This window comes from Bactrocera tryoni, chromosome 2, assembly GCF_016617805.1.
Source record: "Bactrocera tryoni isolate S06 chromosome 2, CSIRO_BtryS06_freeze2, whole genome shotgun sequence".
In the NCBI taxonomy this organism is placed as follows: Eukaryota; Metazoa; Arthropoda; class Insecta; order Diptera; family Tephritidae; genus Bactrocera; species Bactrocera tryoni.
The window spans coordinates 47,568,640-47,584,067 of record NC_052500.1 but is presented as its reverse complement, the minus strand read 5'-3'; the positions used below and the strand labels follow the sequence as shown (position 1 = coordinate 47,584,067).

General features: G+C 35.3%; 1 protein-coding gene across 1 annotated transcript; it reads right to left on the bottom strand.

Annotated features, from left to right (window-relative positions):
- Positions 1-511: 511 nt before the first annotated feature.
- LOC120768738 (protein toll-like) lies at positions 512-3,202 on the bottom strand. Its single transcript, XM_040095510.1, has 2 exons — positions 3,016-3,202; positions 512-2,670 (listed from the first exon to the last, which is right to left on the bottom strand). The coding sequence occupies exons 1-2, from the start codon at positions 3,200-3,202 to the stop codon at positions 512-514; spliced, it is 2,346 nt and encodes a 781-aa protein (XP_039951444.1).
- Between the last annotated feature and the right edge of the window lie 12,226 nt (positions 3,203-15,428).

Sequence of the window (15,428 nt, the reverse complement as noted above, 5' to 3'; positions counted from 1 at the left end):
TTTTTTTTGGATTTTGAAACTTTTTGGGTTCAAAATTCTTTTCACTCAATTTCCAAATCGTTGAAAAATAAAAGAAATAGTAATTTTTTTGTTTGATCGAAATTTGAATTGCGCGCCAAAAACCAGTGAAGCAACTTTCACCATTAAAATGCTGACGGATATTCTACTTTTGGGCCTATAGGTATGTATATCTGGTGTACTATTAGGTAAACAAAAAAAGATAAATATATACATATAATATAGTATATTCATACATTTATACATATACATAGATATCACTGAGTTTTTTTATAATAAGTATACAGTATAAATTAGTAACCTGCGCAAAATTGGATTGCATGTGTTTACAGGTCGGCCAAGATTCTCTCTCTTTTTCTCTTAGTAGCAATATTTTGACACTTTCACAGAAGAAAGTGCATGTTTTATCGAGTATCTACAATTAGTAAATATAATATATTTGTATTTTCTAATAAATATGTATATTAGTGATAAATCATACCTTCTTCAAATTTTAAACACTCTCGTCACGTAAACGATTCATTTCAACTTGTCCCATAACATATATTCTACCATTAACTTCAAGCATATCGGAATTCTTCACACTACCGACTTTATGAGGCATGGCGTAGCGTAATTTGTCCCAAAATCTGACATCTTGCCAATCCAGATATGTATTCATATCCAGATATGCCTTTAATTCTCTATCCAATAACTCACTGTTCGAGATTTCCCCATATTTAATCATTATTATGCGCGCACGACCCTCGTTCAACGAGCACTGATGCGCTGTGCGAAACTCCATACGCGCCCAATCTGACTCGATGAAGTGCTGTGAAAGCACAATGATCGTCCGACGTGACTGCTCCACCGATTCGATGATTTGTTCAGGTATATAAGCGCCAGCCAGCCAATTGCGTTCGTGTGTGCATACACGAAATGGTGGTTCGGACTGCTCGAGTTGCGGCAGTAATGTATGGTTGACGAAGTCTTCATCCTGGTGTGCATACGAAATAAAGGCATCGAATTTTTTATGCTTATCCACCTCACATTCGTGAATGCAAGATCTCAATATCTTCTTGCCATATAACCAGACTTTCACTTCTAATTTATATTTATAGAAAAGTGCGATAATGCAAAGGAAAATAATAATGGTTAAAGACACACTAATGACAGTTGCAATCAAGCGGTGATAATATTCATTAACAGGAGCTTCACACAATTCTCTCACATTTGCTTTTAGAAGAGTAACGTTCTGCAGATTGTCACAGATTAACTGGTCGGCATCGGGTATGCGTGCCCGATGTGTACGTATGGTGTACAGCAATTGCTGCGCGCTACAGTCGCAAAACCAAGGATTCTCACTGATATAGAGAAATTGTACATTTGTGCTGTCATTGAGGTATTTAAGCAAAAATTCATCATCTAAAGAATTTAAGCGATTGTTTCGTAAATCCAAAACCGTCAAATTGGTTGGCAGTTGAGCGAGACTTATGTTCGTGATTTTATTGTACGACGCGTTGAGTTGCGAAACGTTACCATAGCCGAAGGTGGTCTTTAGCGGTAATACAATGAAATTGTTATCACTAATATCAAGTACCGACTTCTTGAGTCCAACTTGTTCGGGACGTGGGAGCTGTTCGATATGTTGGCCACCTTTACACTTGATGTGCAGGAACTCAGATTGTGCGTAACAATTGCATTTGCTGGGGCACATTACCGGTTTCCAAGCACACAGTTCATTACTTTCCATCTGCGCAAGATCTGTTATTGATTTGGTTGACGATTGAACGCACTGCAAACGATTGAACAGCGAACGGTAGTTTTCACTGTAAATCCAAGGAAATTTACAATCACACACGATCGGATTACCAGTCATTTTGATTTCGCGGTGACAATCGTCTGTTGTATTAAAGACATTTTTTGAAGCAAACACGTTTTCAATCAAATTGTGCTCTAAGTTTATTTCAAAAGGGCATGTAATGTCCGCTGCTACAAGCCAATCCAAAGTGAATTCGCGCAAACGATTGCCACTTAAATTGATTACTATATAGTTAAGCTTGTCACCTTCGTAATTTTCTGGTTGCATCTTTATGATATAATATAGACCGACCATTGAGGCATAATGCTTGCTCATAAAGCTGTATTGAAAATTTTTCAGTGACCTTGGCGTTGCATTGACGGAAGTCTCAGTGCTCCAAATAGTTTGCAGTTTGTTCTGACTTAAGTCTAGCCTTATTAGATAATCCAGCGGTTTCAGAGCTTCCATAAGATTTGTGGTGTCGTGCAGGAGATTGCCACCAAGTTTCAATTGCCATAGAAAAGGAGTGTAATCGAAAAGGTGTGGCGATAGATATGTCAATGAATTGTAACTCAAATCCAGTATTAAAAGTTCATGCTGATTTGCAAATAGATTTTCGGGCAATTCCCGGATTTCATTACGGCTCAAATTCAGACAATTCAATTTCGTTAGCGCTGCAAAGATATTTGCGTCCAACATTTGCATATTATTTCCGGCTAAGTCAAGCTGTCTGAGCTCAGTGAGGTTTTCAAAGTGAGTTTGCGTCAAGTTTTGCAGTGTTAAGTTCTGGTTTCTTAGACCTTGTACGCTAAGCGTAAGCGTTTTCAGTTGGTTCTGTTTAGAAAATATGTCAGTTGGTATGCTTATAATATCTGCTGTGGATTTTACAATTAATTGTAGGTGAAGCAGAATTTGAAATTTAGATAAATCTGCTGTTGGTTCTGCAGCAAGGTCAGTGTTATAGATTAATGTTACTTTATTTGGCTCGAAAGTATTTGTTAGAATTTCACACGCAATACCATTCAAATAGGTTTCATGCGTAAAATGTGTGCAATCCCTTACTTGCAAATAATCGGTTTTATTTAAAATAGACTGTAATTTGCGCTCGAGTAGAAAATTGATATTAACTTTTGTTTCTCCAATACAAAATACTAACAAGATCCGGTCTCTTGAATAAAAGTTGATTTCAATAATATTGATTCCGTCGGAAACTTTACAATAAAATCCACCATCGGCAAAGCACTGACAGTCAGTTTCCTCTTTCTCATCCTTATAGCAATCGGGAAGCCCAGTGGAGACTGGTTCAATAGTAGTTTTGATTAACTCCATTTCGGTAGTGTGCGCCAACAGAAATTCGTTGTTTATGATCAGTTGACTTAGTATGCAGGCGAGTATTATGTACATTTTGAGTACTTTTAGTTTATTTAAAAAATGTGCTGTTATTATTTTTATATTTTTTCCACCATAAATTGGGCTTCCAGACCAACTCACTTCCACTTACTGAAATACTAAAATAAAATATCAAATTGGTACACTTTAAGAAACTTAAATCGTATTTTAATTCCTTATCAAGAAACATATTTGTGAAAACCGCAATCTTTTAAAACAATCGTCTTAGTAAGAGTGGTTTGTTTGTTGCTTTAGTATTAGAGGAAAGCCAAGCGATTATGTAATAAATTTCCCTTCCATAGAGCTGATTAAATCTACAGTGTCGCCATTGAAAGGCTTAAGCGAAGCCATAGTGACGCAGTGTATCACAATAAATTCGAATATTTGTGGTTAAACACTTTTAACGAGTAACTCACATGCACTGGGGTCCATATACTTGATGGCGTAAATTGTAATATGACTGATGACTTTATTGATATTTGATTTGTATACTGTTAAGTGAAAGAATGTGATAAATATTAAAAGTTGGTTGTTTAGGAATTAAGTGTAGCTGTCATCCGATTGCGCTGATTTTCACAGTAGTACACTGAATAAAAAATAGTAAGATTTTGTTCATAATTTAAAAAATCTTAATTTATTCATCAGAATCTATGTCGTCCTCCGCAATGTAGTTCTCCTTGGCTCTAATACACTGTTGCCAACGTTTTTTCCATTCCTCGAAACAGTTTTTAAAATCAATTTCCGGAACAATCTTCAACGCGCGTAGCGATTTACGTTTAATATCTTCAATTAACTCAAAACTGTTTCCCTGTTGCGTGTTTGAGTTTGCTGACTAGCCCGTAGAAACAAGGAATAGGGAAATACGGTGGTTGCAGTACGATGTGGGTTGAAAATTTGGCGAAAAACTCACGAAGAATCAATGCAGTATGCGATGGTGCATTATCATGGTGCAAAACCAGCGTTTGAAAAACTACGCTACTCTCGTAGCATTTCATTTTACTCTTGCTACTGCTCTCACTTTGTCGGGAACCACAGCGTAGCTTTAGCATAACAATGTAAAGTATGTGCTCTACTCTGCTCCGAGTTTTGTTAGGTAAAAAACTATAGCTGGAGCGGGAGCAAAAAATTAAATTCTGCGCTATGCTCTGGCGTAGCGGTAGCAAAAAATTGGGAGCGGTAGCACAGCAGAGCAAATGAAAATTTTCATGTGCTACAGCTCCCGAATGTGTTTGTTTTTTTTTTTTCTTTTTTGCTATTTTCTGGCATTTACAAGTATGGTACAAGTTGGTATATAAAAGAAAGTCGTTTATAACTCAAGCACGGCTGAACCGATTTGGCTTACAATTGGTGGGGAGGTAGTTTAGAAGCAGGGTAAGGACATAGGATACATTTTATCTCTTTATGCTAAATTTCAATACAGCTCATAAATACAAAAATTATATTTCAAATCATAAGCATTTGTTCAAAATTTATGTAAGAATCATTTGAAAATTTTAGTAATTCAAAAATAGAAAGAAATAAGTAAAAATTTTCATTTCCAAACATACTTAGTATATGGGTTATACTGATTTTGCTTCTTAACCAGGTAGTTTTTTTTTAAGACGAGCCCGTCCGATATATTTAATATCACAACAAAAAATGGCACTGGAATTTTCATCGTCAAGGCACTGCGGATACTGCTAGATTATTGGTCAAGGACGCAAATGCATTCATAACAAACCAAACGCGATATCTAACGTAAAGATAAAGCGGAATAATTGGAGTGTTGATAAAAAGGTTTATTATAATTTTAGATACTAGTAATAACCCCCGATAATCGGGGGACTCCGTTATTTAAAATGAAAAAAGGAAACAAAAATTTTTTTATAAAAACTCAATTTATTCAAGTACTTCATGGAAAACTACATTCGTAGTGGTTTTATTTTGGTCGTAAGTCTTAACTTTGATATCTTGAGAAGATCGTACTCGACTCAATGCGACATACAGCTGGCCATGCGTAAAACAATCCTCCTTGAGGAAAACACCAACTCTTGCTAGAGTCTGTCCTTGAGATTTGTTTATTGTTATTGCGAATGCTACAATTATTGGAAATTGGCGACGCTTTAAAATAAAAGGAAGTGTTGATTCGCTGGGCTGTAAATTTATACGGGGCAATAAAATTTGTTTCCCTTGTGATTCACCGGTTAAAATTTCGACCTCTAAACAATTACAATGTAGTGCTTTTACTATCAAGCGAGTCCCATTGACCAACCCTTCATATGTATTAAGATTGCGGATTAACATCACAACTGTTCCAACCTTAAGCCTTAACTCATGAGGCGCTAATCCACTGAAATTAAGGGAGTTTAGAAATTCTGTAGGGAATCCGACATGCTCTTGAGGATCTTCAGAAACGACAGCATCCACGCTATAATATACCCTTTCTTCACCGGGCAACATATGTATTTACTATTTCGCTATTTATTATCGTACAGTGATCATTTTTTGGACACAAAATTGCTCGATCCTTCAAATGGTTTTGACTAATAACACCAGACTGAGGCTGAAATACCCAATCCACTAAATTTTCATTTAGCAAAATTATCTCTTCTGGTATATTGATTTTCGACTCTGGAGAGAGCTCTCGACCTTCTCCAACACGCAAAAGAAAACTGTTGTATATAATATAAGGATTCTTTAGAACGCATATTCGTTGAGAGTTTGAGACACCTAAAAAATTTCCAAAGTGAGCACCGTTTCAAACAATTACCAACTATAGCGGCGCGTGGGCTATTGGGCAACACAGGAAGAACTTGCCTGAAATCAGCACCTAATAAAATAACCTTTCCTCCAAAAGGTATTACATTTTATTGAATATCACCTAATAATCGATCTAAGCAAAAGTAGCATGCTAATTCGGCGAGCATTGCGATTTTCTTCTCTGGCCCTCTGTTCCTCTTCGCGTTCAACCTGCGCCATATGCTTATACTAACCCAAGGGGTTAATATTTGAAAGCATTTCGTGGATTTCTCTCAGCAAATACCTATCGCAGTTTGAATTATGTTGTGCCCTTATATCAGTTGCTTGATCCGTGTCAAGAATAAACAGCTGGGCGTAGGAGGATTCTGAAAGATGATCTGCATGCAATGGACCTACCCTATGATATATTGATCCATGTATTCGGAAGCAATATGGTCCGCGCCCTGTAGGCTCCGCAATTTTCGCTTCGAATGATGCAAAAGCAAACGAACTATTTAGCTGCCGAATATTCTCCAAATAGTGTCCCCGCCAAGAGCTCAAATCATTTTCTAACACAGCTTTCAAAAACTCAGGTACACGTAATTCTTGAAGTTTAACTTTTCCGCCATGACAACATGTCGAAAAGCCATTTCTTACCTAGTAACAATTTCAACCAAATATTAAGACAATAAGTATGTATATACATATATTACGAATATAAAACAATGAAAAGTACAGGTACCTTTTCACTTCCGAAATGTTTTGCTTTACAGTGTAAACCTATATTAGTCAAACCCCCAAGCGAACTATACTCCGGAAGAACTACGGAGTTTAGGGCAGCTTTGAAATAACTTGCTATAGATCCTGCATGACTACGGCTCTAATAAAACAGGTCAATTCATATACATATGTACATACATTAACAATTAAAAAATCCTTTTTATCTATAACATTCACCTCTTCTCTTCGACCTGTTAAACTCCTTTTACGTCTAATTCGCCTTTGGTTTGGCATTTTATTTTTAATAATTAATCTGAATCTGAACTGAAATTCGATGTAGTATGTACATATGTATTCGCTGGTAATAGCCGCCTTGATTTTTGCAAGAAAACTGAACTGACTCAAAGCATACCTAACGCAATAACACTTCTAATAGAAATAACGCCGACAACAATATTTCTGTTAGATTTTGCACTTGCGTCTTCGCCCATACATATGCATATACATACATATTTTTGTAAGTATGTATGTGTGAATATAAAAGAAAGTAGAATGCGCATGTCAAAGCGCAGTGTTCCTTAGCTCGTACATACATATTCGTGCAACAAAGAAGAGAGTGCATGTCAAATCGTAGATAGCGCCTTAGCGCATGCATATGTGTGTATGTACCAGTGCACATGCCAAAGCAAACATTTGTAATTTGTAATATTCGTCATTCTCTTATTGTCATAGATAACTTGATTAGAATCTCTTTTATTGCTCTCTAGCTTGCAGCTGATCTGTTTTCTGAGCTGGCAACAAAACACAATCAGGGTGCCGTCAACCAGCAGTTAGTGAAAAAGGCGGGATGCCAGAAATGCAGCGCTATAATTACTTGACGAAATTAGTGTGAAATGAAACTGTGCGAACATATTTTGGCAAAATAAATGTTTATGTAAATTAATTAATGATTTGCATTTTACATATATGTATGTATGTATGCATTTTCAAAGTGTTTAATTTGGTGTTTTGTATAATTTATTAAATACCCAAGTTAATATTTTTCAGCAGGGCATCATTGGCAAATGTTATAAAAAATGCGAGTTTTGACAGCTCTCTCTCGAACCAAAGAGTCTCGTATCAAGTTATCTATGCTTATTGTCATTTTGCTACCGAGCAGACAACATTGGTGTTGTTAGATTTCGCACTTGCGCCTTCGCGTATGTGGGTATGTGTGTAAAGAAAGCAAATGACAGAAACATTTTTAATTATTCATTCTCTTACATATACATATGCTCTTTTCTGTAGAAGCGCTGCTTATATTAGCTTAATGTAAAAATTTAAGAACTTTAAACGCAAATATATCAAAAGTGGTTCAATGAATTTAAAATCTGTAAAATTTGTGCAAAGTTTCAGATCGCACACTTTAATTTGATGTATTATTTGTCTCTGTACGTTTTGTAGAATAATACTTACATAGATACAGAAATCTTTTCAATTCTTTGCAATATACATTGAAGTATGTATGTATATGCGTACAATTTCAAACCGATTCTTCCTAAAAAATTATAAAATTACTAAATATTGGGAATGGTAGAATAGAACTAAAATTTTCAGGGAATTTTTTTGGGGTATTACCAAGGAAATTTCGTGACGGGACTGAAAACATTAATAGTTCAAAAAAAAAAAAAACACCCTAATGTATATAAAACGGGGGAAAGTATATGTACATAGTTAAAATTAATTTCGAAAATTCATAGTAATTGAGTATTGTAATACATTTGGAATAGATGATGTTTTTGGTGATATAAAATTGGTAAATATTTTACATAATAAAAAAAATTATAATTTATTCAATTATTATCTAATTCACTTTATTAATATATTTCTTAAAATATTTGATTTTAGATTTATAAAGGCACTTGACGCAACAAGTGCCAAAATGATTTGCATAACATTGTTTTGTTTGAATTATTCAATTAATTCAAATATTATGCCAGAAAATAGCAAAAAAGAAAAAAAAACAACAAACACATGCGGGAGCTGTAGCACATGAAAATTTTCATTTGCTCTGCTACCGCTCTCAATTTTTTACTACCGCTACGCCAGAGCATAGCGCAGAACTTAATTTTTTGCTCCCGCTCCAGCTATAGTTTTTTACCTAACAAAACTCGGAGCAGAGTAGAGCACATACTTTACATTGTTATGCTAAAGCTACGCTGCACAGTGGTGCCAGAGCGGAAAAAAAGGATCTTTTTTATCATTCCAAATTTGTACCATCTTTTCAACTTAAGCTAAGAACTAATCAAATAACATTATCCGAAAACTTGGGCTTGATATATTCAAGGGTTTTTTGTTGGGAGAGCTTCAAAGTCCAACAAATTATCAACGCAAAGTTATTCAGAAAAATGTGATGAATATTGCAAAGGTTAAAACTCAAAAGTTAACCATAAAATATCAATTGTAAAGTTTTTATTTATTAAAACCAATGTCATAGATGTGATTTACATCATCAAATGTATACTTTCTTTTTCAAGATTTTTTTTAATGTGATGTTTTTTCATGGTCCAAAAATATCATAAATTTCACAACTTCAACAGAATATAACTATTGTGCGCAGGAGCGCGCAGGTTAGCCACTTACACAAAATAAACTTTAAAATCTCCTTAATCGATGGAAAAAAAATCAGCTGCAATTAGCTGCCAATTCATGAGTAATTAGCATTTTAATCTACTGCAACTGCAACTGCGTTGTTTGTTTGCTTGATTCGATGCTTTGTTTCTTTTGCTATGTATATATGCAATATATGATCATTTTTGAATATTTATTGGTTATGTTATATGGGAGGTGGGCGTAGTTATGTGCGGACTTGTTTCATTTTTAGAGAAATAGTAATTTTTATTGATTCAAATCCGTTTGACAATTTTTAACAGTCTAGCTGTGATAACAGCGAAAATATTGCAACTTTTGCGATTATATTATATGGGAGGTGGGCGTAATTGTGGGTGGATTTGCTTTATTTTTTGTGGATAAGCTTATATTTACAAAATATTACACTGTAGAAAATTTTGTTGCTGTAGGATGATTTTTGCTTTTTGTGTTATATGGGAGGTGGGCGTGGTTGTGGGCGGATTTTGACAAAATTTTTTTTTTCATCTAATTTGGCAATATGAGAGATGTGTGCCAAATTTCAAAGCCCTACCTCGATTCCTTCTATTTTTTGCCGCGGCTTGTATGAAGCGGCACCACTGTGCGCTGTGGCTTCCGGCAAAGTGAGAGCGGTAGCGATAGCATAGCAATAATTTTAGAAATTTTGCTGCTACGGAGTAGTAAATGAGAACCCTGTGCAAAACCCGCAACTTCGAATTCTTCTTACAAATAGTTTCGTGCAAACGCCACATAAAGTTTAAATAGTATTCCTTGTTGAAGGATTTCCTTGGAAAGGATTTCGGAGTACACCCCACCTTGATCATCGAAGAAAATTGTCAACATAATCTTGATATTTGACCTGCTTTGATGAGGGTTTTTTCGGCTTCGGCTCACTTTTGCCACACTATTCGGCACAGAGCCAAAACTCATCGCCAGTAATAATACGTTTTAGGACATCCTGGTAATTGGAAAACATTGTTTCACAAATGTTAACGCGAAGCAGTTTTTCGAAAAAATTTAGTGGTATTGGAACCAAAGGTGCTTTCATTTTTCTTAAGCCCTTTTTTCTTTCTAAATGGTTTTCTCTGATCTTCCCGACATTTCAACGATGCCCGTAAGATCTCTGACTGTTAATCGTTGATTCTCAAGCATCAATTGCTCTATTTTATTGAGGTGTTGATCATCAGTTGATGTTGAGACTTGAACACTGTTTCTTGCAAAAAACTGTTGACCAACTTCGATTGTAATATATAGAGGTACTATACATCGCTAATTCACTACACGTCTCTGCACTGTATGGAATGCAAATGTTGGAAACTCCCTAACTTTCTTCGTTTTTAGGTCGGACTGTAATTCTTATAAACTTGGAAGTCTAATGAAGATTGTGGAAACGCGACTGCTATGAGACAATAAGATCTGCTTTATAAACAGATAGAAACTGAAACTTAGGCGAGGAAAGCTTTCAAAAGATCTGAACGAGCGGCTTATGTTATTTTCTATGTACCCATTTGGTTCAATGCATTTGCAATTAAAACAAGTAACGAGGGGCTAAGTTCGGGTGCAACAGAACATTTTATATTCTTGCAACTTGGAGGAATCAATGCCAGGGAAATACCCTGAAGGGTAAACGAGGATTGGAGTCCAAGCAATTTTATATATACATATACTATATATAACTCATACACTGACCGACATATTCGAAATAAGATTTCTAAGAAAAACGAGATTATATAGTACATAGAGTGAGGTGTAATATCGATCCGGTTTTATATTTTGTTGTTCATCCCACATACTATTAATATGCCATATACTCAAAAAATGTTCTGTGGGTTTCATTAAGGTACCTTGCTCAAAATCACCAATCATATGGAACAAAGTCAATGGGATGTTCGAAACTCCTGGAAATAGTTATATGGAGGGTATTGTTGAATGTTGAGTAAAACTGTTGTGTAATTTCCATTGACGCAACTCAAATATTGGCCGATATATCCAGCATAAAGTCACCCGGAAGCTTGAAATTTTTTAAATTAGGTTGCTCTAGTTTTAGTAGTTTAGGAAATATGCCATGCCCACTTTTCAGAATTGTTTGCTCACAGTTGCACCTTGTTACTGTAATCCCCTCTGTCAATATACAGTTTTATATCTTAATTTAGTGCTTAGTTATGGCACTTTATAGGTTTTCGATTAATGCAGTTTTGTGGGCGTGACAGTGGTCCGATTACGCCCATCTACGAACTCGTAATTTTTCTCGTACTAAGGAAGCTGCATACCAAGTTTCACGGACAGACAGACAATTACTCGGATTTCAACTTTTTTCGTCATCCTGGTCGTTTGTATACATATATTCCTATATCTATCTCGAATAGATTTAGCTGATACGTACAACCAATCGGTGAAGCAAACTATAATATGTTCGGTTTATCGAACAGTTGTGTTCTCTTTGATTCGTGGATTTAATTATTACAGCAAAAAGGAAACTTTGATTCTTCCGTAAGTTATCAGGTTAACACAACACTACGTCAGAATTCGAGTTCTTGAGGAAGTGTGCGTTTCCTCTTAACCTTCATTTTCAAACTGCTATGATTTGTGTGAGACAAGTTTTTAAAATAGCTCAAAACACATCACCCCAACCAGTGCTTCTAACAATCTCAAGAAGGATTCGAGTTCACCAAAAATTACCTGGTGTCCGTGATAACCGAATACAACAAACTTGTTTTGCTGCTTGCTAATGAATTCATAACCTTAGAATAAATTTTGCTCACGTCCCCAAAAGCTGTTCAACCGCCCAAATCGGTCTACTAAGGCACATATGTAGCTGCCATAAAAAACCTATCGCTCAAACCAAGTTCTTGTATGTGTACTTTTTAAATACGAAGTGTATTCTAGGCTGGTGGGTTTATTTTGCAAATAAAAATTTTTTGGTTCTCTATTTAGTGGGTATACCAAAGGTTTATCGTGTTTGGCGAATCTGCATTCCGCTTTAAAATGCAAGAAGTACTCAATACGAAAGGAAACCCTGAGTGCCCCGGTGAGCTGATTCACTCAGATTACAGAAAGTTATATACTCTCACCACCCCACATTGAAATCTGCTTTGGGTTTTAAATATATTCGAAAAATAACATTTATGGCAAAACAACGTTTGCTTGTGAACTTGTAAAAATATTGCTTTATTATATTAAAATAATTCTAATATTATTAGCCTCTATTTTCGTTTTAGCGATTTGAAGGGAGCTTAATGTAGCTTTAACACAGTCACGGCAACCTTTAAAAAGTTTTTAACCACAAATATCCAAATTTATTGTAACACACTACTTCAATACGACTTCGTTTACGCCTTTCACTGGCGTTGCTAAAGATTTAATCAGCTCTATGAAAGAGCAAATTTATTACCAAAACGTTTGGTTTTCTTATTTTACTTGAGCAATCAACAAACCACACTTACTAAGACGAGTGTTTTGAGAGATTGCGGTTTTCATAAATATTTTTCTTGATAAGGAATTAAAATACAGTTTCTTCTAGAAACTGTTTGTATATTGTTCCAATAAAGCAAAAATTAATATCAATTTTCTACACGAGCGCAAATTTCACTCAATTTTACTTAAAACTCGATATTTCAAAATGATAGATTGCAAGAATTTTACACACGAAATCTAATCAGTACCAAAGCCATATTTTTTCGGGTTAGAAATGTGTTTCACCAACAATTAATTATAAAATCAACAGCAGATATTATAAATGTACCAACTGATATTTTTTCCGCTCACTTCCTAATGGTGAAACACTCGACGAAAACATTTTGTGAAGACCTCACTGCGCTCTGACAGCTGCTCTAGGTGGAAATAATATGCAAATGTTGGACCCAACCGATTTGCTTAATTTTTTTTTAATGCTCACAAAACGCCTGGCTATCGTATCTACTAGATTGATAATTTTTTTATGATTTATTGACAATGTTATGACAAAATTTATTTAAAAAAAACATGGGGAAAATTAAAAAAAAAAACAAAAAAAACGTTAATTACTTTTTTATTTATCAACATTTTTTAATGATTCTAGTAGAGACGATAACCAAAGAATAAATTGGGTTTTTGTGTTTCAGATGATCCATACATAAGAAATCCGCCAGTAAAAAAAGCAGCTCATTTACCCAGCCATTTCTCAGACAGATGCCATCAAAAAATTCCGAAAAAATTTATTTATACACTCCACGATGTCATGTTATGTGGAAAAAGTTCTATTGTAGAAAAAAAATTTCTAAAAAAAATGTCAAAAAACAGGCCAGATTAAGCTACTGGCCACTTAAATAATAGTTCCACACTAACACCAATTTGTATTTATCTCACATGTACAACACAATATCAAATGAATAAATGTAACCAGTAGGAATGTTTTGAAGAACGTAAATTTGAATATACCACAGTTTTATCAATTAATTATATGTACTTGTATATATGTGAGTATTGAATTTGGAAATTTTTTAAGATGGACGCCGATACATGACCGTAGACATGTTTAGGGAAAATTTGAGAGAACTTAACTTAAGTGTATTTGGGAGGAAGAAAAACCTACAGATGAGATTGTTGCAACATATGGTTTTCTGGGTAGCGAGAGATGACGAAGGAAGTGATAACGACACTATTGAAAATAGAAGTGTTGATAGGGTGTTATTTACGTTGCGCGATGTTGAGGATAGTATATCCAGTTTTTGTGGAGACGGTTTCTGTAATGTGCACCACTAGGTTGATGAGTTCAACAAAGTTGCTGAAACGGTAGGGTGGAATGATTTACAGAAGTTCATATATGGGAAACAATTGCTGAAGGGAGCAGCCAAGCTATTTGTTCGAGGAGTCGAGGAGTCAGAAATTGGAATAATTTAAAGATAGCCTTGGTTAAAGAGTTCGCAGAGGAGTTGAGTGCCGCGGAGGTACATAAATCGAATATTTATACTCCATTATCAAATCATCTCTCGATGAAAAAAGTATACTAGAATATTTTGTGGAGGGTATACCGAATAGCAGGGGAAATAAAAGTGTTTTGTATCAAATACGAAGTTTAAAGGAATTGAAAGAGCAAATCCGAGTATATGAAAAAATTAAAGGTATATCCGTTGAAACTAATAAAGTTCTCAATCCGACGTCAAACGCAAGTAAAGATACTGAAAAACAGGTTAAGAAGAAATGCTACCGTTGCAATTAGGAAGGTCAGGAAGTAAATGTAGTCAAGTGGGCGAGGAAACTGAAATCTCAGTGAGTGAGAGGGTTTTAGCCGAGTAAGTGTGCGAAGATAAGGTTAGTCCAGAAGTGCCGCGAAAGGAGGTCGACGTAAAGAAAGACGACACTGCATGTCCTGGCGAAGGCTTCAATGACGAAAGTTGATTTCAAGTTTTGGGTGAAAAAGATATGCAAATGGATGATGAATCGCTTAGAGTAGACCTGTCACATTTAAAATAATCTGACGCAGAGTTCGTCAAAACGTTAATAAATAAATATTAGCCTCAGAAACCAACGAATGTGCCAGTTCACATGAAATTTATTTTGACAGACGAGAAACCAGGGTATCAACGGCCTCGTCGAGTGTCGTACGAAGATCAAAGATACATAGATGATAAAGTCGGGGAAATGCCTGAATATGGGATTATTCAAAATAACACGTCGGAGTACGCGTCACCAGTGGTATTAACCGCGAAAACCCATTCACCGAAATATTTTTGTCTATATTGGTATGACTGTCAGTGACATCTGTTGCAAAATTCATATCAAAACAATTATTAATGTTAGGTATACGCTTGTCTTTCTCAAGTACATAAAGTGCAATCGGCGATTTTTATGATGAGTGAAATTATTCATCAAAGAAGTTCCATTCAATTTCGTGAGTAGAATCAAATTTCTGGTGCTGAAACGTTCAGAATGTTAGAAAAGGCCTTCGCACCAGCAAGTATTTTTGTACAAATTATCCAAAGAGGGTCGAAAACGTGTTGACGATGAACGACGTCCAGAACGACCATCAAGATCAACTGACGATCAACACGCCAATAAAATAAAGAAATTGATACTTGAGAATTAACGATTAAGTTAATTATATCATTAAGTCTTATCGTTAAAATATCAGGAGGATCAAGGAAAACCATTTTGAAAGATCATTTGGGCCCAAGAAGAGAAAAAGCACGATTGATTC